The following is a 25,884-nucleotide window of genomic DNA, read 5'->3' on the forward strand; positions in this document are numbered from 1 at the left end:
GGGTTCGGGCGTAGCCGCCCAGCCCCACTCCACCCTGAGCGGACTCTCCGCCGGGCGGTGCAGGCTGAGGGGAGTCCGGGCCCCCCGCCCACTCAGGGCGCCGAAGGGAACGCAGGCTGCGCTACGGGCGGCGGAGCGACCCAGGGAGAGGGAGGAGACCGGGCCCCGCATCGCGAGGGGAAAGCGGCGTCTCCGAGTCGTGGCTTCGACTGGGGAGAGAGATACTCCTTCGACCTCGACCCGGCGGGGGACCCCCAACTTCTCTCCTCGGGGCGGGCGTCGCCCCTCGTCGTGGGCGAACGCTCTTCTGCAGCTCCAGTGCTCTGGTCCGCGGAGGAGACCCGCTCCCGGGGCGCGAGGGGACCGTTCTGAACTTATTTTCAGCAGGAATGAGGTCTCTCTCGATTTGATCAGCACCCCCCAGGAGGAGAGAAAGACCCAATTTGCCTAAAAGTGACAGGGGGGTCGTCCTTCCCTGTAAAAGGCGGACTTAACCTTCCCGGTTTTATTTTTCACCTTTGCCCCGAGATGCAGAGACTAAGACCCTGAATTTACTTTCTGATAATAGAAGTCAGCCTTCCTCCCCTCCCCCAGTCGTGTCCACCGAAGGAGCCCCGCTTCGCCCCCCAGGTCTCTTGATGTGCCTTGAGTTCTTTTCCCTTTTGCACAATGAAGAGCGTGGCGTTTGGCGTGTGATGGATGCAAGCCCGTGTCTCCCACTTCCCATCTTTGTGACCTTGACTAATGGTTTAGCCTTTTCTCAGTCAGCCCATCTCTAATTTGGGTCCTCTTTTCATAGAATTGTCCTGAGGGCTAAAGGAAAATTTGTGCAGTGCTTGGTACATAGTAACCTTTTGGTAAATTGTTACTGTTGCTATTACTTGTTTAAAAAAAAACTAGTATCTTCCACAGAGAAACATTTTTCCATGCATGTCTCCCACCCCACCCCCACCCCGCCATCACTGTCTCATAAGAGAGGAGACTTTTCCCCTGCGGCAGAGAAAAGAGCCACTTCTACTCTTAGATACAGCCATACTTCCCAAATTAACGAAGAGGGCCTCAATTAGAATAATCAAGAAAAAGACTTTGTTTTTGGAAACAGGTCTGTACTCCCAAGAGGAAGACCTGATACCAGAAGTCGGCCTTTCCTTTGTCCACAGCAGCTATCACTCCTTCCCGACTGGTTAGAGATGCCCTCTCCCACTCCCCTACTTGCTCTGGTGGCGAAAAAGCTTCCTTTGGTCTGCGCACATCCCCTCCCCCGAAGATGGAAATTCCAACTTCTTCCTCTCACGCTCCCAAGGAAAAGAGGACTTCTGGACCTTTGAGAGGAGGACTCTTTCCTGCTGTATATTTAGAGTGGCACAGATGGTTTCTTTCCTCCCCTTCCTTTGAAAAAGGAATGAAAATGTTTTCTGCCAAGTCTTTGTCAGTAGAAATCAGGGGCATTTTTACTGTTTCACTCCCCATCTGGGATCCTTTCTCTGCCTACTCATGAAGGGAGGTAAAGGGAAACAGTGCCTGGTGCCTTTGAGGTTTCCTGCGCACCCTGTGCGGGAGGGCCGGGCCCTGCTTAGTGTACGGTCTTCCCTGCCCCACTCTCAGGTTGTCTAGAGGTCTCTGTCCCTCAAGAAGAGGCCCCTTCTTCGAATTCCCTCAGGGAGGGATTGGCTACAGTGTCTGAATCTTTGGAAAAGAAAGCCCCTTCCCCAAGGTGAAAAGAGTGTTGTGAACTTCTGAGGGCCTGGTCATTATCGAGAGTGTTGTCCCTGACCCACAAGTGCGGCAGTGCCCAGGGTTGTTGTAACTGCTCCGTTTCATTAAGAGCAACCCCACTGCTTTGGAATTAGAGGGAGGGGAGATCTTCAGACTCAGGATTATTGGGGATTATTGGGGCACATGGTTTTCTGTTCTGCTGTTTTCTTTGATTATTTTTTCCTTTTTTTTTTTTTTTTTGCTGTAAACTTTGTACCCTTAGAACTTTTGTTTGGGGGAGTATTTGAATGATTAAAGTAAAAGTTGCCACATGGTCAGGTTTTCAGTGTTATAAACTGTATTCTAATGAGTTGGGAGCTGCAACGTTAATCTTTGACTGGTGGTTTCCCCACCCTCCCCCTGGCCTTTGTTATTTGGTGGGATAGAAATTAACAACTTCCAAAATGCCTGAAGGCACACTAAAGACCAGCTTTCTATCTTTTTCATATGTAAAGCATTCTTAAATTGCCTTGTTTGCCCTTCAGTACTTGCAGTGGGGATTAGCCTGAGCTCTGTACCACTATTGTTGGCGTCTGTAGGTGTGCTTTGCTAAAACAAAGTGAAATGGAAAAGTTATTTAGAGTCTTGGCATTTTGGGGGGTGGCAGGATGCTTTGAGATTATTTTGTTTAACTTGTCCATTTTACATGTGAAAAACAAACCCAAGAATAGTTCAGTGACACACTCAAGGCCACGCAGCTAGTAAATGAGAGGCAGGATAGGGACCCTGGACTCCCAGTTTGGAGACCGGTAACTGGACTTCTTCCCAGCACTGATCCTGCATTTGAAGCAGAGAGTTTGGGAGTTGATTCTTCTCAATTCAAAAGAATTTATTCTTTTATTGAAATAATTGTGCTACATACTCCATTTAAATGTTAGTCTCCCCTCCCCAGGAATAGATCCATCCACTAAACAATCTAATTCTTATTTTTGTTAATGGTAAAGATGACCAGCCACTAGCAGCTGGAAAGAGTTGTTTGTGAATCTATGGTTATTTTTTGCTTATACCTCAAACTAGGTAACTATCTGGTGTCCTCACCCAATAGGTTAGTTATGTTATTAGTAAGGATTAAACTGTAAATTCCTGTCTGCATTTTAGAAACTTGTGTTACTCACTCTTTCCTCTTAATTCAAGTTTACTTAACACTTCAGTGTAAAAACTTATGGTTGAGGAAAAGAGCTGACATTTGGAAAGATACTGATAAAATAAAGGGGTCATACTTAACACTTACCAATTCCTTATTGCTTCATATTTGAGTCTTGAGATATGAAGTTAAAAAAAAACTTTAATGCATGTAATACATACTCAGTAATAGAAGAAAAGAGTACAACATGCAGATAAGTCATTCATGATCCCGTGACCCAGGGTAACACTGTTAATATTTGCCTTATCTTCTTTAAAACATTTTTGCGCGCTCTCCCTCTCTCTCACTCTCTCCCCCTCTCTCTCCATATATATATATTTTACAAAAAAAAAAGAGTCCCAATGTTTATTTAGTTTGATAAGACATCCCAGGCAGTTTTCTGCGTAGAGGTATATGGCATTAGCAGCATCCCAATAGACGGTGAAAACTGAGAGGAGAGCTTAGTGATGTGAACTACTGCCCTGAGAACGGTTGTACTCTGCTCCTCTAGGCTTGTACCTAAGTGGTGCTTCATCTCTGCGGGTTCCTAACCTGGCTGGCTGTTCTTGGTGACTCAACTGCACATACTGCCGAGAAGCCTGTGCACCCAGAGACCCAGACTCAGGCCGGGAGAAGAAGGAGGGGGTGTCCTGCTTTCACAGCCAGTGTGCCTAGTTGTTTTACAGGGAGGAAAGTCTTAGAGTTCTGTTTCCACCAAACGAACGTATCAAGAGATGGGAGCTCTGTGACATTTGACTTCTGTCAGTTGCAAGTTATCTATTGGTGACCAAAGCCCCGCAGTTCCGTTTTGGTCGATACCAGTTTACTGCGTAGATGGAGGCACAGGAGAGGTGACGGCACTGTTCTCCCTGAGGGCTGTTCTGAGCCATTTCATATGATTATCACTACTGCCTCTTTGTGATAAAGATCTGTTCAGTAAGTGTGTTTTTATGCACGATTCTGTGTTCAGAATAAAATCTTGAGTTAGGGCCGTGGGAATGGAGGAGTGAGGTTGGTTGGAGACATGGCTGGAGATGGGTCCGTGGGTACCAGTGCTGAGTGAGTGGCCTGTGGAAGGTCAGATATCCTTACATTTGGGGCTTCAAGTCTGAGCTCTGGGCCAGGGGGGCTGCCATTACTCATGGAGGCAACGGGGTCAAAAATAAGCATGGACAGTTATGCTGAGGGCGTCTTACTCATCTGTGTTTCCATGGCCGTTTGCACGCAGCAATACTCAGTTATTTCACTGGGTTGAATGGGTTCTATTTTAGACACATTAACTTGGAGGAGGGGGTGCCATCCTTGTGAGTGAAACATAGGTCACAACTTGAGAAGAGGTTGGAACAAGGGACAGGTTTCTTTTTTTTTTTAAATAGCTTTATTAAGATGTGATTCATATACCATACAATTCGCCAACTTAAATTGTACAACCCAGTGGTGTTTGGCACAATCACCCAGTTGTGCAACCATCACCACCATCTATTTTAGAACATTTTTATTGCCCCTAAAGGAACTTCTGTTCCACCAGCAGCCACTCCCTGTTTCTCCAGCTCTCCCAGCGCTAAGCGACCACTGATCCACCTTCTGACTCCAGATTCGGCTCCTCTGGACATTTTGTATAAATGGACTCTTACAATGTAGCATTTTCATGGTTCATCCATGTTGTGTAGTGAATCATTTCCTTTCATAGTTAAGTAATACTCCGTTGTGTGGCAGGACCACATTTTGTTGATCCGTTCATCAGTCAATGGACATTTGAGTTGTTTGCACTTCCTGGCTCCTGTGAGTCGCGCTGCAGAGAACAGCCATGTAGTTTTTGCACGTTTTCCTCAGTGGAATCGCTGGGTCACGTGGTCACTGTGCTTACAGGGGCTGTTTTGAGTCTTCCATCCTCTTAGCAGAGAAGCTGCGTGAACAGGAGAGGGCGTCAAAAGAGTGAAGCCTGGGAAGGAAGGCGTGCAAGGACCAAGCTTGAGAACCATGCACCCTGGGGGGCGGGGAGCCCCCTGGGCCCCGCTCCATCCACAAGCCTGCTTCTCTGTGGGGTCCTTCCTGCTTTACTCTCTGTCTCTTTGTGGTGTGACAGCCAGAGCTGGATTGTGTCTGTCGATGGGAAAGAGAAACTGAACCAAATTCAAATTGAGCACTTTAGGAGGCATCAAATAGCAACTCCAGTTTATCCCTTAACCCCCCTGCAGACACACACAAAGTGGCCTAAAACCTGAAGTAGCCCTGGAAGTGCCACGAGCTGGAGGAGAAAGGGGAGGGCTGGGCCTTTCTCTGCCCTGCTTGAATCCTCACCACCCTCCCATACACACCAGCTTCTCTCCCCTGGCTTCTGTCGTGGGTCCAGGTTTCCTCATCAGCCCTCCTGTGTTACTTTAACCCCAGGGACCAGCAGTCTGCTTTCCTGTAATTTCTAGTGTTTAAGTTAGTAGTGGCGCGTTATATCCTTTTATCTTTGAGTAGGGCTCCTTGAAAACACTGAGGACGCTCAGTGGATGAAAGCATAGGACCGTGGATAAACCATCCACCACGAGTTGGAAACCAGAAGAAAAGCAGAAGGGTCCAGAACAGGAGGACCTGTCATCTGCCCTTCCCAGCCCCCTGCCCCAGCCCAGAGAGCATAGGTCAGCGCTGGGACCTTCTGGCAAGGGGGACCAGTTGTCAGTCCAGGAGTATTTGTGGAGCGGGTGCTTCCTGACCTGGAGGCAGAGCATGTGCCTTTGTGTAAGCGACGCCTGTGGGTGCCCCCCACCCCGATAATCAGGGACAGGGACCCAGGACGCCGAGTTGCAAGGAGCTGCTCGGTGTGTGGGAGAGCCCCTCCTGCTCAGAAATCTGCTCGTGTTCTGGGGGAAGGAGGTGACAGCTCAGCAGTCACAGTGCTGGATTTTCCTTGTGTGTAATGTGTTTATTTGGGGGAAAGATGGACGTTAGGAAGTGGGGGGAGTAGGAATCAGCTGTTGTCTGAAACACCCTCCCTCTCCTACATGCATTTTAGCCAAAGGGATGTACCTCCAACGAGCCCTCATTTTGAACTCTGAGAAGCCAGTTATTTCTCATCTTCTCCCACCTGTCTAGGGTCAGGGAAGACGTCAGAATGAAAGCGTGCAGCCTAGTATCTCACTTGGTTTTAACCATTTCCACCCTGGTCAGGTCAAGTGGATTTTGTGGTGGAAACTGCACACATTTGGTAAATTAAGATGGAAAAGTGACCGGCCAGGAAACCCAGTTCTGCATGTTCCATTCCCTCCCTGTATGAGTGTGTTTGTTCTGACTACTTAAATAATACAGTATTATGAACTACTTATATATACATATTTTAGTAAATAACCCCTGTTTACGTTACCCAGTGAAGAAGTGGAACATGAGCAGCTCAGCGGAAGCCCCAGGTGTCCCCCCTCCTCTCAGTGAATCATGTGATGTTTCAGGCAGATCCCCTTTGACCTCTTCAGGTTAGAACCTATAACAGGAAGATGACAGCTGCCCTGCTTAGCTAACGGGGTTGTCCAAGAACCTATGATAATCAAATGAGTGGTGTCTGAAGGCACCTGGAAAACCTCAAGGTGCTGAGTAGAACCCAGAGCTGGTTTGGCAGTGCCTGGTGCCAGCCCGCGTGGACACTGTGCAGGTGGTTGGTAAGCAGTAAAGGAGTGGAATTCTGCTTTCTCTGTATCTTCTTTCAAAGAGAATTTTTAATGAAGAAAAGTCAGTGAATCAAATTCTTTAGAATTCTTCAGTACATATTGATTCAGCAAATATGTCCCGAGTGCTTCTGTGTCAAGTCCCTATTCCAGGTAGTGGGGTTACAGTGGTGAAGGAAACAGGCAGGGTTCATGACCTGGAAACAAAATGAAAATCATCTTTGTCTTCTAATTTATATCGTCTTTCCTGAATGCTTAGACGTGTCTAATTCTTGTCTGCCTTTGATGAGGTCTCACTTAAGTCAGGTTTAAATTGAGAACTGTTCAGAAGGTAGTGTTTGAATTGAGGTTAGACAGATGTCTATTAAAGGTTTAAGATATTTCTTTTTCCTCAAAGTCACGGCATATTACGGAGGATTTTTTGGTGCCAGATAATGCCGGCATGCGAGGCAGACATTTTTGCCCTTGTTTTAGCCAGTTTGAGCTGAGACGGCGTTCTTCTACCCTGCAAGATTTTGAACTTTTATCCCTTCCTTTGATTTGTGTCAGGGTGAGCCGTTTGATGTAAAAGACTTGACTCCATAATCTGCATCTGCCCCGATGCTGTCATCCGGAGTGGAGACTCAGCCAGCTCCGCTTGGTCCCTCCATGTCTGCCGCGGTGCAGGAGTTATACTCGGAACTCCCAGTGAGTGTCTCCAAAGAGCTCCGTGCTGACCCTGAGCCGAGCGTGATTCCAGATGTAAAACCCGGAGCCCCGAGCGCTTGTTTAAGTCAGAGTAGGGCAGTGCCCTTGGAGCTGCAGAGGACTCCCGCGGGAAGTTGTTGCGAAGAAACCCCTGAGACCTTGGACCATGGGGGTGAGCCTGGGCGGTGTGGGCTGGTGGACTCCCCAGCAGAAGGTTCTGTGGCTCCTGGGATCTTGGATAGGGAAGAGAAAGCCAAGAGCGTGGAGCTAAAGGTCTTCGGAGATGGAGGGGACCAGGCGGAGATTGTGAGCAAGCCCTGTGAGGGAGCAGAGGAAGCCCTGCGTCAACATTCTGCAGCCGCTGAAGGAAGGCTCAGCCCTTGCCAGGTAAGAAATGACATCTCGATGCAGATGAGTTGTGTGTGAATGGCAGCTTTCCAGCGGGAGTAACACTTCCCAGGATAAAGTACATATTCTGACAGGTGGCTCGGTGATTTATTCTTGAAACATTTCCAAAATGATGATTTTCATGTTAACTTTCTTTTGATGATCTCTAAGAACATTTGTGTCCCGTCAGACACTTGAAGAGGGGAAGTGCTTATCTAGAAAATGTGTCAGCCCTCTGAAGCAGCTGCAGCGTGTATGGAATGTTGAATCACTTTGTGGTAGTTGTGTGGGATTTCTGCATCTGACGTTAAGGGGTGATGTGGACTTGTTCCTTGAGTTTTGGTAGCACCGTGGTGAGGATGGAGTGAGGTGTCACATAGATGTCTCTGAGGGAGACTGTTGACCCGGGTAGGGCTTCATAGGATGGCTACCCTCAGGGGGTCTCCATATTTCAGGGGCAAGCCCTAAACTATACAGGTCCAGAAACTTGACTTAAATTTTTTTTTGCACATCAGAGGTGATGGTCGCCAAAGAACTGATCCAAGCTAACCCACTTCAGGAGAGACAGAAGCATAAATCAGAAAGCGGTTCTTCAGTTGCTAGTGAGAAGTGGAATCACCGCTTGGAGGGGCATGGAAAGTCAGGTCTCTGTGTGCTTGAAATTAGAGTCAGAGAGATTTGTTGGGTGAGACTAGTGGTTAGTGAGCTGTGGTGGCCTGGTGGACCCCAGTCCCTCAAGGAATGGTACCTGCTGAGTGGCCTGGAGAACTTACTCTCTCCCCAGTTGGTACCTTAGACCAGGAGTTAGTGCACTTTTTATGTAAAGGGCCAGACGGTAAATATTTTGGGCTCTCTGGGCCATGTGGCCTCCACTCTGCCATTGTAGCTTGCAATCGGGCACAGATACCGCTTACACAGATGAGTGTGGTGGTATCCCTTAAAGGGTTATTTGTAAGCACAGGCTACAGTTGACCTGCTCTGGACCCGCTAATAAATTCATATTCTCTGGGCTTCCTGGGTAGGCACCCTTCCCCACCTGATAAATCCGTCGTTTCTTTACGCTGGCTACAGGGCAGTTGATAGTTGTTAGTAGGCTGCATGTGTTAACCACAATCAGGAATGGACAAAGCATTAAGTAGCAGTTGCACATGATACCAGAATTTATGCTGCGATGGCCTGTCCTTAAAAATATAGTTAAATGAATGTGGTAACAGATCTAAAGGTTCTTTACTTCTTGATGTGATGGGCTGAGTTTAACAAGTTTCTTAATGTGCTCGATGATATAAGATGAAAGTATGCATCTATAAATTATGAAGTATATTAACAAACACAACATACTTGGATCTATGCATGTGTGTACACACGTGTGTGCATACCATCGAGCCTGAGAACTAGAGACTTCTGTCTTCCTGTTCCTTTTTTTAAACCATTCCCTTTCTCCCTTCTGACTCCACCAGAAGTAAATACTATTTTGAATTGTATAAAGTAAAATGAAATTTAATAGCCATAAATGCAAGATTTTGTGCTTGGTTCCATAAAGGGAACTACACAAGTCAGGAAAAAAGCATGAGGATTTATGGGGGAAAGAAAAGACCTACAGCTTTTAACTGGTCACTTAGAATTGACTGCCAAGAAAAGCAGCTTTGCCCTTAAAATACGTGAACAGAATGTGTTACCTGGGCTAAGGTGGTGGTTGTGCTCGCGTTCGCTAGTTAACCCATAGCTGGGCCTCATCCTGACAGTCCCTCCCCAACCCCCTGACACTTACATGAGCTCAAGATACAGGGGGTATGGTTAGGAGCATAGGGGAAGCAAGGAATGTGTCAGTGTTGGGGTTCCTGCCAAAGAAGAGCCTGGCCCCTCCTTTCCGCGTTGAGTCTGGCGTCATCTGGGAGGAGTATAAGAGGCCAGAAATGTGTTCATATCAGAACTCACACTGACGACACAACCTGAAATACACCGCTGGAGGCTGAGTTGCTGACTGTGTCTTCCTGTGAAAGAAAAGAATCAAGAGAAATGAGAGAAGCCTTCAGTGAAGGGCTCCTGAGGGCTGTCTAGCAGAAGTGGTCCTGTTGGGCCCAGCGCAGTAGGGGACACGGGGAAGTGGTAGCTCATGGCTTTGTCAGGTCACAGGACCCTCTGGACATCTGGGCGGATGCTGCAGACCCTTCAGAAAGTCAGTCAGACCATCCCCTAAGGTTTGCGGACCCCAGACATCTTGGACTTCAAGATAAGGACTCCTGCTAGATTGTCAAATCACGACAAACGCAGTCAGAAGACAACTGATGAGTTGGGAGAGTATATTTGCAACATTTATCATAGTGGGCTTCTATCTAATATATGAAGAACTCTTAAATTGCAGAATGAAAAAAACCAATAGAAAACGGAGGAAAGGCTTGAATAGATAAGTCAGTGTGTGTGTGTGTGTGTGTGTGCATGTGTGCACTTAAACACGTGATGGTCAAGCTCACTCGTAATTAGAGATGCAAATTTAAACAACCTATGATACGACTTTTATGAAACCTATCGGGTTGCTGAGAATGGAAAATTATGACAGCACACTGGGTTGGCAAGACTGTGAGGAGAAAGGCGTTCTCGCATGTTGCTGGTGTTACATCAGTCTTACAGAGGAGAAATTGGGCTACACTTCACAAGACTGCTGTGCCCTGACCTGTTGGCCCAGCACTCTCGTTTCTAGGCAGCCATCCATAAGATGCATCTCCAAGAGGAGAAAAGTACACATACACGAGGTTATTCTTTGAAGCATTATCATTGCAAAATGTTGGAAGCAACCCTAACGTCCACATATAGGAGAGAGGTGGAATAAAATATGGTATATAAATATCCATGTTTGGAGCGCTGTGCAGCTGAAATGAAGAATGAAGATCTCCATGCACAGGTAGGGGGTGATTTCCAGGTGTGTCAGGGGACCCTGAGACTGCTTCTGGGTTTGGCAGTTCACTAGAACTCACAAGACTCTGCGTGTGGTCAGTCTCACAGCTGAGATTAACATTTTACCACGTTGGCTTGTTTTCCCTTCTGAATAATTTGAGAGTATAGTTGCAGACATGGTGCCCAAATTCTTGACTGCATATTTCCTAGCAAACAAGGATGTCCTGTTATGTGACCACAGTACATTAATCAAAATTAAGAAATTAATGCACATCTTTTATCTTTGGTCAGTATTTTGATCTGACCTGCAGACCATGTTCACATGTGGCCAGTCATCCCACCGATGTCTTTGTAGCAAAGGAAAGAAAAATCCAGGATCACTTGTAGCATTCAGTTGTTCCATTTCTTTAGTCTCCTTGAGTCTGTAACGTTTCCTCAGCCCATGACCTTGACACTTTTGAAGAGTACAGGCCATTTGTTTTGTAAAATTTTCCTCAGTTTTGGTTTGTCTGATGTTTCCTCTTGAGTAGATCCTGGTTATGCATTTGGGGGGTTAGGGTCCCACATAAGCGATGCTGGTTCCCTCTGCATCTTCTCAGGAGGCGCCCCCTTCCTGAGCCGGGGAGCTTCCATCCCCTGGTTCAGGTGGGCTCTGCCAGACTTCTCCACTGTGAATTTACTGTTTTTCCCCTTCGTAATAGTAAGCATCTTGTGGGGAGATATTTTGAGACTACGTAAATGTTTGTTTCTCATTCAAACTTTTAGCCACTAGTTTTCACATCCAGTGATGATCCTTGTTGAGATAATTATCACTGCGATGGTTGCCAAATGGTGATTTTCTAATTCCATTATTCCTTCTATGGTAAGTCAGAGCTTTCTCTTCTCCCCACTTACAAATACGTTTGGTCTGGCGTCGTGCTAGAATTCACACACTTTTTTTTCCCAAGCACAGTAGTGTCGCACGTAAGCTGTGTGGGAGCACATTGTCGATGCTCTGCAAGAGCGTTCCACACTGAAGGTTCAGTAGAAAATGAAGGAACAGCCCGAGCCCGGCCTCTCTGCTCCGTCCCAGTGATGATGCTTTGTGTCCGCCATCCTCACCATCGCCTGGATCTTCTGTTTCCAAGACAGAACTTTGATCAGAGATGAAGTGGTTTTGCTTGTTTATTGTTGTTTTGAGTGCTATAAAACTTATGGAAAGTTGTAGCAATGATTTTACTATCTATAGATGTAGGTGAGTGCTACACCAGAATCTTGTATTTACCAATTAAATCAATGTGGAAACAAATTTTTTTTAAATCCTTGGCCAAGAGGAAAGTTTGGTGTGAGCAGCCGTTGCTGGTCTCTCAGAGTCTCCCGGCTGGTCAGCCTGATAGGACCCTGTCCTCACGGGGCTCCAAGCCCGCCAGGTACCTGCTCCTGCTCCTTCCCGTTTTCCTGATTCCCTCTAGGAGGAAACCAGGTGTCACTGATGGTGTCCCCTCCACCCCCTCTTCCAGTGAGCAGGGATGAAAAGAAAAAACAGCCCTTCCAGGAAGTTTGAGAAGAAAAGAAGTACCTGACACCGAGAACGTTTAGGGACTGAGGTACATCCAGCTTGCTGAGAGTTTCCATTCAGGTTTTCATTTAATGAAGATCACATTGCATCAGTGTGTTTCTTGTTTGGATCTGCACCAACACCCTAAACCTCTGTTACTGTACAGACCTTGGGAAACTTGGCTTTTCAAGCGCAGATTCTAGAGGAGTGGGAGTTTTACTGATTGAATTAATTTGAATTGGCTGTTGCCCTCAGCTCCCAGTCTCTGTGACCACTAGCAAGTTACTGGGAGCCAGAAAGAAGTCTGTCTAAGGATAATGGCGTTGGTGAGCGCATTATCTCTGGACCCTCCCTGACCGCTGGGTTTTCTTACCACAGGAGGATCTTCTGATGCAGGCGAGCAAAGAACTTTTATGCACGGACCTCGCTGAAGATTGTCTGAGGAGCAAAGGTATTTATTTCTCTCAGATCTTTTCCTTTGTCCACTTACCACACACTGTTTAGTTCGCACTGGGAACATGAGGCTCTCAGTTCCTGCCTCAGAAGGTGGTCTCAGTATTACTGCCCATGGACATACTCAGGCCCCCAGAATTACTGATTGTGATAAGAGTTTGCTTCCTGCTTTTTCTCTGATGAGCCCCTGTTGACCGTGTGTTGAACCTTAACTGCTGGTGTGAAGTCTTTTACTTGATTTGATGACGCTCCACTACCTGTCTGGGAGGGTTAATGTGGACAGGGAGGAACCTGCCCAGGATGGGCTCTGTTCTCTGTGCAAGGGCGAGGGAGGCGTTCATTCCGGATCACCTAGACAGTTTTCAAAGCAGTTTCATTTCTGTTACCTCGTTTTGCTCCTCAAAACAGTGGTTGGGTATAGGCATCTGAGATATTGCCTTCAATTTGTTTGATTGATTGATTAAGAAGGAGGCCTGAGAGAGAGTGCTGAGCCAAGATTTTTCTCCCCGGCCCGAGGCCAGAAATAATCCTAGGTAACTTTAGAGAGGACTGTGTGTGTCTATTATACAGCTAAGGTTAACAGCAGAGTCATCAGAACTGCAAAAAAAAAAAGATACAGCAAATATGTTGAACTACGTGGACACTTTGTTGCCGTGAGACAGCATCAGATTTGACGCTCTGCTTTTGGCAGCCTGGACAGAAAAGGAAGCACAGATCGCCCCTGTGAGACGCAGGCTTGTCCCAGTTTGTCACGCTGTTCCCTCCTGCCGGGGATTCTCTGGCTCACAGGCGTGGACATCCCGTAAAGAGTAAAGCTCTGAAGATGCAGAGTGTCGCTTTGTGCATGTCTCACCCAGGGCTTAGGGCCTCGCTAGGGACGCAGTGTGGTGCCGTCACCGTCCCCGCTGAGATCTTTTCTGCTCCTGCCTTGGTGTGTGGAGTCTCAGGTATGTTGGTGTATTTTCACCCACCTCTTATCACCAGATTCACTGTGTATGTATTGAACTATGCTTTGATTTAACCGCTGAACGGGCCTTTTAAAGAGGAGAACCTGCAGGGTTATTTTCTACAAGGAAACCTGCCTTCTCGGACTTTCCCAGTTACTCTCTACCTAGAAAGCTGGTCCCCACTGGACCCAGATAAGATGAGCTATTCTGAAAACTGCCTTCAGATAAACTGCTCTGTGGCGCTCTTCTTCCTGTCCCAACACCATTCTTGTTTAATGACTTAAATTGGTAAAATGATTTTTTTGCCCTCTTCCCCAAGAGCCGTGTGGAAGGTTCTCAGTTTGATCTGGGGGAGCCTGGAAAAGGCAGTGGCTCTACCTGAATTTTAGAGCAGTGACCTAGTGCCTGACTGTGATATATTCTTGCCTGCCGACCCCGAGAACCTTGCAGCGTGTCCCTGTGTCACACACAAGGAAGCCAGCTCAGCCATCCAGGGTCGTGGCCAGACATAGCCAGGCAGAAAGGAAGGTTCTAAGGAGGCGGGGCCCCATAGGAACTGAGCGCTGGGAGTGCAGGCGGGACTTGCAGCTGCTGCCCTGGATTTGAGTTAGACAGATGCCTGTGCTTCTCCCTAATAGGGCCGGCATTTCAGCTGCTTTGCCAAGGTCAAGGTCAAGCATCCACTAACTTACCATTTGCTACAGAATTGAGAAGTAGATGGCGTTTCTTGGAAGTCTAGTTGTACTGTCTCTTTAGGGGCCCTAGCTTCTAGAATTTTCACTCTGCCCCAAAGCATAGCTCCTAGTCCTGAGTGTATTAGGTTTAAATTTTCCTGATGGAAACCTAACAGATCTTTGCTGCCTTTGTTGTAAGCGTTTGCACTGTTGAGCACTGTGCAAATTGCTGTACATAGTCTCATTTATATGAAGGTTGGATTATTCTGACTGGGGGCACCTCTAAGGTCAGTGTGCTGAAATAACGTATAAGTCTGCTGAGGAGTGAATTTGGATCGCCACACTGAGCTGTTTAGTAAGTGACCCCAGGCTGCTACACTCTCCACTCTGTTGCTTTTCCTCCTCTGTATAAAGGTCCCATTCACAGCACTCCCAAGTTAGCATGGGATTCCAGGCTCTTGAGATTTTTTTTCTTTTTTAAACAGTCATTATGTCTGCTGTGGTTCAATTAGGTAAAATGAGAACATGGTTGGCTATTTAAAAGGACCTTCATGTGAACCAAGATGCTGTTCTCTATTTCTTGATTGTAGGAAGGCAGACCCGGGAGAAGCGGGCGTCAGGGAGCAGTGATGGGTGTCAGTCTAGAGGCCATTTCACGAGGAAAGAGTGTCCCTCTGACTGGTACCTCTTCCTTGCTGCTGTTCTGAGTTTTAACCTGCCCGTTTCACTATAATTTTTTGTTCAGTTATTTTATAAAACTAACATTACCAAAAAAAATTCTTTTTGAGAGCTCCTTGTAACTGGATTTGATAGGGAAGGTTGTATAAGGAAGATGGAATGGGTTCCAGGAAAAATACAAATATTAGTTCCCACTAATTACTGTGGGACTTAGTTACTATAGTAACAGTCTCCATTAAGGCTTATTTGGGAATTCTCTGAAATAGGAGGGTCACCAGAAATTGGAAGAGCAGTGAGGAAATACATTTTGGTGCAGAGGTGAAAGCAGTCAGGGAGAGAGAAGCTACCTTATATAATTTTTGGAACTAGATAGTTTCAATTATTTAGGATAACTAAAGTCTAAACAATCTTTTAAAGGCTTCTTTTTCTGTTATGTGAATAAGTTAAGCATTGTAAGTAGATAGAATGAATCTCTCAATAAAGCCCTCATGCCTTATATGCATCCAGATTCTTGGCATTTATTGATTGGTTTTTATAATTTGGAATGAATATTTACTGTTTTGTATTATCTATTGATGTCATTATCCTCCTATAAGTTATATTTTGGGGAGTGGAAAATTGAAAATCAGCCAGTACCACACCTATTTAATAGGTAGCAAAGAAGTCTAGACACTTGGGGAACTGAAGTTTTTCATTTAAAAAAAATTAAGATCTAACTTAAGTATAGTAAAATTCACCTTTTTTATGTACAGTTCTGTGAGTTTTGGCTAACACATGGAGTTATGTAATCACAACTGTACCATCCAACTCAAGAAACAGAACGTCACCATCACCCCAGCAATTTCTTGCCGCTCCTTTTACAGTCGGTCCCTTATGCCACAAGCCCTTGGCAACCACTGATCTATTTTCTGTCCCTATCATTTTGACTTTTCTAGAGTGTCAAATAAACGTAATTATTCAGGGGGAGTTTTTGAACCTGACTTTGCTCGTTTAGTGTAGTGTGTTTGAGGTTCATCCACGGTGCTCTGTGTTTCGTCCTGTGTGTATGAAATGTATCCTTTTGTCTGGTTGTGCCACGATTTATTTGTTTCCCATTTGAGGGAAATTTGCATTGTTCTCAGTTTTGGTAATTATGACTAAAGCTGCTGTGAACACTTCTGTACCAGTTTTTGTATAAATTTGAGTTGTCATTGCACCTGAGCACATACCTAGGCGTGGGCCCACTGGGCCATTTGGGAAATGTATGTTTAATTTTGCGAGAAACTACCAAACTGTTTTCTGGAGTGGTTGTACCATTTTCTGTTCCCATCAGCAGTATAAGAGTTCCAGCCGAGGGCTTGAATACTTCCTCGTTATTTGTTGACTTAACCTGTTGTTTGGAAAGCTAGATGGCTGGCAGTCAGTACCAGCTAAGGTGATGAAGGTTTGTGGGGTTGTAGGCAGCCCATGTGCACCTCCACGGGAGGGCGTCCTTTCATAAGGCGTCACAGCACTGCTTACCCATCACACATCTTTCCAAGGACGGGGTGTAGGACAAACCAAAACTTACATCATACTTAGTTTTTCTCATATGACTAGGGTTTGGGGGAGGAAAATCACCCAGGTAAAGTGCATTTTCAACCCATCATCAAGGGCACGGACTGTAAACATGACGTAGTGTTTGTCAGGTTTCTCCCTGTAAAGCTACTTCTCTCCTCTGGCTCCATACTGTCCTCTTTGGAAGAAAGTCACTAGGTATGGACTACACTCAAGAAATGTTCTGTCTGCCTATTTTTAAATTAGTTTTTTGTGTGTATGTCTTTTTATTGTTAAGTTCTATATGTATCCTAAGTGCAAATCCCTTGTCAGATAGATGATTTGCACATAGGTTCTCCCTGTCAGTGGTTTGTCTTTTCACTTCTTGGTGTTGTCCTATGAAGCACAAACATTGTAGTTTTTTTTTTTAATTGGTACATTTAACATTTAAAAAAAACGGAGGTATCCCTGATTTACAATATTATTTCAGTTTCAGGTATAAAAAGTTCTTAGTTTCGATGGAGTCCAACTTACCAGTCTTTTATCACTTTTGCTTTTGATTTCTTAGCCAAGAAATCATTAGCTAACTCAAGTTCATGAAGATTTACTCTTGTGTTTTTGTCTGTTTTATTGTTTCACCTCTTGCATTTAAGTTTGTGATCAACTCTGAGTTGATTATTTTGTGTGATGTGAGTTGGGAGAATAAAAATTTATTCTTTTGCATCTGGATATCCACTTTTCCCAGGACCATTTGTTGGAAAGGTATTTTTCCTTGTTCCTTTGTCAAAATCAGTTGACTGACTTTGAATGTTAAGAGTTTATTTCTGGGCTGTGGGTCCTGTTCCATTGATCTGTACATCTCTCTGGTGATTGCTGTGGCTCTGTAGTAAGTTTTGAAGTCAGGAAGTGTGTCTGCCACCTTCTTCAAGGTTGTTGTGGCTGTTGTGTTTTGCATTTTCATATGAGTTTTAGGATGTTTGTCAATTTCTGCAAACATAAGTCATCACAGAACTACAGATCCATTCAGCTGAGGTCATGGAACACCTGTGTTTCTTAAATGGGCACATAGCTCCAGCATGTCTAATACTTCTAACACCTTCACTAATCTGGTTCTTCATTCAGCTAACACCTATTATATATCTGCCAGGGGCCAAGGTCACTGTCGGATCCTAAGTACACAGCGATCAGTAAGATCTGGTTTCTGTCCTCAGATACCTCCAATCTCATGAAGCTGATAAATTACACACGTAGTCGAGGGACAGCATTACCGAGGTTTAGATAGAGATGCCGTGCAAGGGCGTGAAGGTCCGGCGGAGTGGTTCGCACCGGGCATGGACTCTGTGCGGCACTTCTGAGAGCTTTATGTGCGTGAATTCACCTCATCTTTACAAGTCCTGTGATGCAGTCACCGTTTTTCTCCCCAAGATACAGATAAGGATCCAGCCTTTTGAAAACTTTCTAATAAATATAAAATTATCTCAAAGGCTCCTTTAAAGTTCTTGGAGATTTCGGAATATGATTCAAACGAAGTCAAAAGAGTGGGCAGAGTATCGTTTTGTTTTCAAGCGGTACACACGCCACCCCCGCCCCTTCTGCCACCCCGCCCAGGATTGGCTGCCCCATCCCCACGACTATGCAGAGTGGACAACAGGCCTCCTTAGGAAGAGGGGGCGGGGGCTCTGGGGGTGAGTCTTACCCAGTAAGCAGTTTGAGGATGAAGAGTTTGAGAGTGTCCTTGCACAGTTGTGATGAGGGATGGGACCCAGGTGGTGCTGAAACAGAGGGACAGCCGCAGGACAGACACAAGCGGCTTCATGAGTGCTGCGGCATCAAGCGGGAGACAGAGTGAAACCATGTGCAGTGTTTGTGCTTAGAAATCCATGAATAGGGTATAGAATTGTCTGCTGTGATGTGGGCCATTAGGATTTCAGGGCCACCTTTTGTCAGTGACTGATAGCTGTGCACACTCATAGAATCCAGCATGTATTTATCCACCTAGTATTTGCTGACTCCAGATATTTTTAAGTGCTGTGTCCTAGCCTAGTTATTAAGTTTATCCCTATAACTATCCTCAGATCCAGTAAAGTAGGAATCAGCCAGAGCAGAGCAGAGGAAAGACACTTTTCCTTTAACTGGCAGGCACTGTACCAGGTGGTGGTTTACAGGTGTTTTCCAATTGAATCCTCAGAATGGCACCGAGGTAAGTGGACTTCCCACCTTTAACGAAGAAGACTCAGAGGTAAGTGGTATCACAGAGCCCAGCTGGCTTGCCTTCAGTCACTGCGCTTTCTCTCAGAACTGCTACTCTCAGCGCCAACTGAGGAAGCCCTAGGGAGACATGACTAACAGTTGCTGACTTTACCTAACTGTGCTCACTTATGAACTCCACGGATACTTACCGAGTGCTGTCAGGTGTCAGGCATTATGCTAGACACAAGGGAAGAGGAGAGACCAGAACAAGCATGACCCTGACCCCGTGGAGTTTCTGTTCTGGTGGGAGCTAGATCTTTAGATCGACAGGCACTTCGCTGTATGCGTTCAGGACAGGTGTCCTGTTGCATACGTGCATCCATACATAATTACATAGCTTTGGGTTTGTTTTCTATAAAGGGAGTGGGATGAAACTTTCGTGTACGTGGAGTAGCAAGTTGAGTTCTTTATACCACATCCTGTACGTAGAAGTTCAGAGAAATCTGTGCAGTAAAACTCCTTTATGAGTTGTGTTTACACTCTGCTTAGAAAGGTTTCTTTGTTTGTTTTTTAAAGTTCCATAATGGAAAATTTCACATTTATTCAGAAGTGGAAAGGAGAGGTTACTAAACCCCCATGTACCTGTCACTGACCTTCAGTAATTACCAACTGGTGACCAATCTCGTAGAGAGGCAATTACTGCAGGTAATTGGGCTCAAGACTGATGTCCAGCTTAACAGATTAATCTCTCTTACGTAAGTTTCTATGTATAACTGTTCTTTTTCAACGAGATAATTTTACCTATTACTTATTTATTCAGGTATTAAGAAGATGATCATTTAGTAATAATATAAGCTGTTTTATTGTGAGTCTGCTTTACTAACGCGTTAGGGTGGAAGCCTCCTAAGACTCTGAATTAGGCATATATCTCCCCGTTATATTCATTTGTCCAGCTCAGTAAGTGCATTTACATAACATTTCATAAGAAGTTTGTTCAGAATAACCTGCTTCTTCCAGGTACTCTTGTCCCTCTGTCATGTTTCGCAGAGAAAACAAAAACCAGTGGTATTTTAACACTCACTTTGCGCTTCTCTTTTTGAGTCAGGCCTCTTGCTGCCGTTGGCGGCATGATTAGATTTATGAAGGTAGAGCGGATGTTTGGGTTTTTTTGTTTGTTTGTTTTTTTAATGATTACATACTGACTTGGATTTATTTCCCTTGTGCAGAAGGAAATGTACAAGTTACAACTGAAACTCTGCTAAAATCTGCTGAGGAAGCCCAAGGGATGAAGGTCAGTGGGACTGAGACGGATGATTACGAACAACGAGAGGACGGCCACGTGAGCGAAGGGCTCCCACCTGGGCGCAGCAGACACCTGGAAGTAGACAGAGTCATGACCGGTGACAGAGTTTCAGAACCCAGCACGCTAGCTTCCCTAGAGCCTTTGAACTTTGTGGGCCCTGGATCAACAGAAGCAACTCCTGAAGAAACAGAATGTGAAGCATTAAAAGCCTGTCCTCCTTGGTCGCCGTCATTACCAGGGAACAGTGCCATTTCCCAAGTGGATGGTGGGAAGGAAGAGTTGTGTAAATTGGACCTTACCTGTGAAGCAGATGACAATCAGCAGCGGATTCTTGGCCACCATAATGAGAGACACAGTTCCCCACGTGGCAGCCCTAAAGCCACGAGGAATGTGGTTGTGGTAGAAGAAAATTCTGTTTCAGAAGAAGATTCTGAAGTTTCACATCTCACATCAAGTTTGTCTGGTCCAGAATCCAGAACAGCATCCTTAGCAAAGTGCGATTTTGAAGGTGACAGCTTGCTGAAGGGATCTGTTGAAAAGACAGACAGTTCCTGTTTGGATGGGGACGATCAAAGTGTGAACTTGGCTTCCAGAGAAGAAAATGAACAGCTTTCGAGCCCCAGGAGTGAAAGAGGGGAACCCTTTCCTGTTAGTGCCACGCAGCCAGAAGAGGATGCTAGTAGTCATCGTTCTGGGAAAAACCAGACCGCTGACGTCCCCAAAGAAAACACCCGTGCTAACTGCTGCCCTCGAGGCAGTGTCCACACAGACAGCCCTAGTTCTTCAGTGCCCAGTTCTTTAACCGAAGCCAGGGAATTAATGTTTGAAAAAAATGATTTGAAAATCACTGTAGACATTCAAGGTAGCTTGGCAAACCGTGAGGACCATAGGGTAACTTTTCCTGATATGAGCCGTCTGGGTGCGCACTCTTCCTCTGTGATGCTGACGGAAGGGCCAGAACAGACAGCCACTGTCGGGCCCAGTGTGTCAAGTGAGAAGAGTCACAGTGAAGATTCCTTAGACAGCACCCACAGAAATCTGGATGGCAACACCCAGTTAGATGAAGCATCACATAATGAATTTCCAACTGAAAGAGAATCCCTCGTGAGTTTAACGCCAGAGGACCAGTTAAATTCCATAAATGACGTATCCAAACCCAAGAAAGATCTTGCTCCGTTACCACCATCCCCAGAGTTCCAGGACAGACCTGAGTCAGAAGAAGCCACACACAACTCCCAGGATGGTGGTCCACACATAGATGAACAGAGCACTGCCTGGGAGACAAATGAACTTTCTTGCACCAATGAACTGGCCGTAAACAAATTAGGAAGTGAATGTGTTTTAAATCAAGTGTCCCTTAATTCTCAAAACCACGCAAAGTTGCCAACTGACAAAGAGGTGCCTGTAGCAGCGAGTGAGGGGGTTTCCCAACAGAACCAACACCCTCCGTTAGAGGCTGGAGCAGATGTCCTTGCTGGTACTCAGACCCCTCCCCTGAAGACAGGAACAGAAGACATCTCTCCACCAGGTGACAAAACCTGTGGTGCCTCTTCAAACAGTCCCACCTTAAACAGCAGACCAGGGAGCCTAGAAAGAAAAGCCGAAATGGCTGCTCCAGGAGCAGAAGATGCACATTCCAGGCTCCCCTCAAACAAGGAAGAAGCAGCAGACTTGCCTCAAGAGGCCTCTGCCATGGAATGTCAAAGTGTCCAACTGCAGGACCTCTCGAGCCGCCCTTGTGTGAGAAGGAACGCACCGGAGGAGAGCACGTGTCCCAACCGTGCTGCCTTGGAGCCCAGCAAAACCCTCCTGGGAGCTGAAAACCCTCCAGTAACCAAGTACAAAAATGCATTTCAGCACAGCGACTGCTGCCCCCAAGGGAGAGAAGGCTCCGTGGAAAGTAGCGCCCATAAAGTGAGTGGTACATCAGAGAGTGAACCTGATGGGAGAGGAACTAAAGGCAGCCTTCCAGGAGGCGAGGCCAGAAATGAGACGCCGGCAGGCACATCAGGTAGTGAAGCTTCACACAAAACCGCTCACACTGCGCTGCACAGCCGACCCAGCGGGGAAGGGCTGGAGAGAGGAGAACAGGATGTGCCCAAGGAGACCGTGTGTCACAAAGGTGACATCTCTGATTGTGCCGTACGGGAGCGAAACCAGCCTACAGATACTCCAAGCCCTGAGAGATTGCTGGACCAGTTTCCTTCTGTTCTGTCCTCTGGTGTTAAAAGCATGAACCAAGCTCCTGAAACTCTTGAGCAGAAGGCCGATGAGGCCCTCAGCTGCCAGAGTAACCTGGATAGACCAGACAAATGCAGAAATGAAGATAACTCAGCCAAGGAGATGCCGGGAGGTGACCAGAGAGAGACAGGCACAGAGCCCAGCAGAGCGGGAAGCCAGGGCCGGGAGGGTCTCCTGATCAGTGCAGGCAATAACAGCTCACGGCCTGGTGGACGTCCAAAGGAAGGGACCTTCAGAAGGGTTTCTGGTTGTGAGGAGTCCGCAGACGGCATGGTAGACTTCGTCCACGCAGGCTGCAGGAAGAAGCCCACAGAAAGCGTTCCAGATGAAAGGGCACCGAGTACACTTGATGGTGGTGCAGGTCAGTTTGGGCCAATGTTACGTGAAGCCCCACGGAGTACGCTGTCCCAGAGAGGGGAGCCCAGCCTTGCATTCCTGGGAGAGATGGACCCGAATTCGGATTTCCAAGATGCTGCTTCCCCTGCGGTGGAATCTCTCGAAATGAAAAAATCATGTGAAGACAAAGTACGGGGAGCATCAGAATACTGTGAAATGGAAGTGTGTCCAGACTCTCGGGCCCGTGAGGTAGAGTTTGCTGCAGATCATGAGCCAAATGTTAGAAGATTGGGTAGGGAAAGTGTGTCTTTAAATTACATTCACCATGAACAGAAACCTCAAGAAGCATCTCTGGGAGGAGCACAAGGAATGATGGAGCGATCAAGACAAGAAATAAAGTCTGAGTTTGACAAGGAAGACCTCTGTGGAATTTGCTCAGAGGAGCTGGTATCTTTTGGACACCGAGGTGAGAACTCTGTTCCCCCAGAAAACCTGAAGTCCATTGAGATAACGCCTTTGTGCCTGTCGTCCCAAGAAAAATCAGAAACTGATATTAACAGTGGAACATCTGACCTGAAAAGCCTTTTTAAGCCAAAAGATGGTGAAGTGCCCTGTGAAGACGTGGAGGTCCTGCCTGAGGTGGAGGAGGGGGCCCCAGGGGGTAAGAAGGCTCCTGGTGCAGGAGACAGCATGGCCGTTGGCATGAGGAGCCCGCCTTTAACAGCGGAGACCGAGCCTGCAGCGAGCGGGAAGGACACCGGAGACCAGGGCCGGCCGCGGGGCCCTGTGGCTGCCGGGGAGGAATCTGAAGAGATACGTGTCCAACGAGGAGGTCCCAGGGAGATCACGAGTAAGACTTCTCAAGTGCACCTCAGCCCCCAGGGGGATCCCAGTGATGCAGAAGAGCGACACGGCAGGGAGGAAGAGGGCCAGATGCAGCCAGAAGCAGGTACCACATGGGCGCAACACACAGCCCCTTCTCTGTTGTCAGATGAGCTGCGAAGGGAGAGTCGTCTTCGGGGCTGTGGAGATGAGCCCTTCACTGTGGGAGAAGTCACCCCGGCAGAGCCGGCCACAGGCAGCACTGCTGTGGGGTTTCAGGAGCCCAGAGACCCAAATGGAAGCTGGTGCCATCCATTAAGAGAGGACCCCACGCCATGTGCAGGCCCCAGCCTCCAGGGAGCCCCCCGGGGAGCGCCAGGCCCCAGGCCCACCGGGCGCGGGGACCTCGGCGGTGCCTTTGGGAACACTTCACACCGGAGAGGGGTGCTTCCCCTAAAGAAGCAGCCCCCCCGAACGTGTAAGAAGGTTTCCTGTCAGGAGCAAGTCAACATGGGGAGGAAAATGAGTAAAATCAGAAGTTCTGCCTTTTTCAAGAGCTCCCCTGAAACCATCCCCACGAAAGCACACAGGTTTCTCAGCTCGCGCGCCGTGGCTGCAGCCCCGCTACCGGAACCCAAGACAGCTCCGGCCTGGAGCCCCGGGAGCCTCAGAAGCCCCGCACCAAAGCAGCCGGCACCCCCGGGCCGCCTCTCGGGGAGCCTGAATGTTCGGAAGCCTACCAAAGAGTCAGCCTTACTCAGCAAGCTGTCCAGCCTGGCCTCCAGACTGGCCCCGGCCGCACAGGCCTGGGAGCTGGGGCGTCGGTGCTCCTCGGAGCTTCTCCCGGTGGCCGGAAGCCACAAGCGGCTCAGATACCGCCAGCTCCTGGATGGGTTTTCACGCAGCACCGCGCAGCTGAATCCATGTCTGGCAGCCAGCCGTTGGGACAAGAGGCCCACTAGTAAACCCCTGACACTTTGTTCGCTCGAAGCCATCAAAATGAGCTTCATGGATCTGGGCGCCAAGATGCCATCACTGCTGTTTGGTTCCGAAGTCTTCCCGGTCTCCTTCCACGTGAAGTCGGGCTCCGAGCGCGGGACTGAGTCCCCAAGGATTTTTCCCGAGCACTGTGCACCCACGAGGCTCGCCTTAGGAGAGGCCGCCCAGTGTCCATCTCTGCCGCCCAAGTGGACCTTCTCTTTCTTCCTGGCCCATGGTTGCCCTGGGGTGGCCACATTCAGGGAAGACGCTGGTGTCCGGGGTCAGGCAGGCACCCGGCCTCCCCCACAGCCTCCAGTTCCTCTCCAGGACCGTGGAGCTGCCGCCATAGTCCAGACCAGAGCCAGCTGCTCCGTCCTTGGCCTTCACACACTCCTAGCACTTTGTTCCCCAGGATGTTACCGAATTTGGACGAAAAAACGGAGCTTCTCCAGTCACATGCCCACCATGCAGAGGCTCTTCTTGACCCAGTTTACACAGGGCTTGAAAGGGTTAAGGTCTCCAGCCTCCCCGACAGACGAGGCCTTCTGTTCTCTGCCCTTCTCGGTGGGCCGAGTGCTGTCCATTTGGAGCCAGCATGGGCCTTCTGCCTGCCCCTTGGAAGTCTCCGCTCTTCATTCCTCTCCCAGCAAGCAGCAGCCAACTCTGGGCACCCCAAGCAGGTAAACCCCATCCCCTGTTCCTTGCCGAAGTCCCGTGTTTGCATCCCACCCCAGGGCTGGGAGGAGAGGGCGCTCCTGAAAATGCCAGGCTTGGAGTCTCTGTGTCTGCGTTTCCTGTTTATTGCCAAATCCCTGCAAAGGAAATGCAGCAGTAGTTCTGAAGTGTAGAGCCCTCCAGTTTTCCTGCAGAGTCTGAATTTCCTGCAGAGTCCTCTATTTTGTGCCTTCCTCTCTTCTGTCCATTTCATTCTCCAACCACCAAATCTTTTGAAGCTCTTCTTTTCACCTCTTGCCCCCACCTTGCAAAGAACCAACAGCATGACAAGTTAAAGTGGTGACAAACTATGGCTTGTGACTATAACTTGTTCACAAGGTGTCATACAGCCAGCTCTTAACTCAGTGTTCCATGCGTAAAGGATACAGAAGAAATAGTTCTTAAATAAACTAGTTATGTAGATATCACCAAATCTAGTTTATGAACCTGTTTCTTTCTGGAGCAGAGCGGCTTCAAAAGTTGACATTTGCATTTCTGTTCTTGAAGAATTTATAGAATTTTAAGTGAGCTGGAAAGATTTTTTTGTGGTTTGACCACTGGGAATAGTTGAAAATAATTTCACCAATATCGTTATACCTTCTAATTGAAAAGAAGAGAAGAAAAAAACTTGGGAGTTATATCCCAAACGATCTGCTTCAGACCTAGTAGAGAAGCCCTCATATTTATAATCCTTTGGATAAACAGAAACTTTAAACATTTTTTTGCTTTGTCCTTATCATACCTATCGTTTAAAAATTCAGCAACAAAAAGAGGCCTTAAAATTCTGAACAGCCTGAGAGAGGCCTTGTCTGCATACTTGGGCTCTCTCTCCTGCAGAATCGTTCTGTGTCATTGAAAAGCTTCTGGAGTATACCATGAAGTTACCCAGCATCTTAGCCAAAACCTCACTGAATAAAAGGGCTTCAAAAAGACACCCAGAACCTGAACGCAGCTGATGGCAGGTGATTGCCCTAGAGTTAGTCAGAAAAATTTTTCCTCCAT

General features: G+C 47.2%; 1 protein-coding gene across 9 annotated transcripts in view; it reads left to right on the forward strand.

Annotated features, from left to right (window-relative positions):
• The window catches only part of PRR14L (proline rich 14 like), a 38,880-nt gene that overhangs the window by 208 nt on the left and 12,788 nt on the right, over positions 1–25,884 (forward strand). For 3 of the 9 annotated variants that reach the window (XM_072953531.1, XM_072953530.1, XM_072953532.1), the window contains exons 2-4: positions 7,075–7,599; positions 12,407–12,479; positions 19,712–24,848. In XM_072953531.1, the coding sequence (XP_072809632.1) occupies positions 7,126–7,599; positions 12,407–12,479; positions 19,712–24,848 (5,684 nt within the window). In that variant the 5' untranslated portion in view covers positions 7,075–7,125. Of the gene's footprint in view, positions 1–7,074; positions 7,600–11,990; positions 12,078–12,406; positions 12,480–13,091; positions 19,241–19,711; positions 24,849–25,884 lie in introns of those variants that run through there. The other 6 variants (XM_072953535.1, XM_072953537.1, XM_072953533.1 and 3 more) reach the window with 6 other exon arrangements.

Source organism: Vicugna pacos, chromosome 32 (assembly GCF_048564905.1).
Source record: "Vicugna pacos chromosome 32, VicPac4, whole genome shotgun sequence".
Lineage (NCBI taxonomy): Eukaryota > Metazoa > Chordata > Mammalia > Artiodactyla > Camelidae > Vicugna > Vicugna pacos.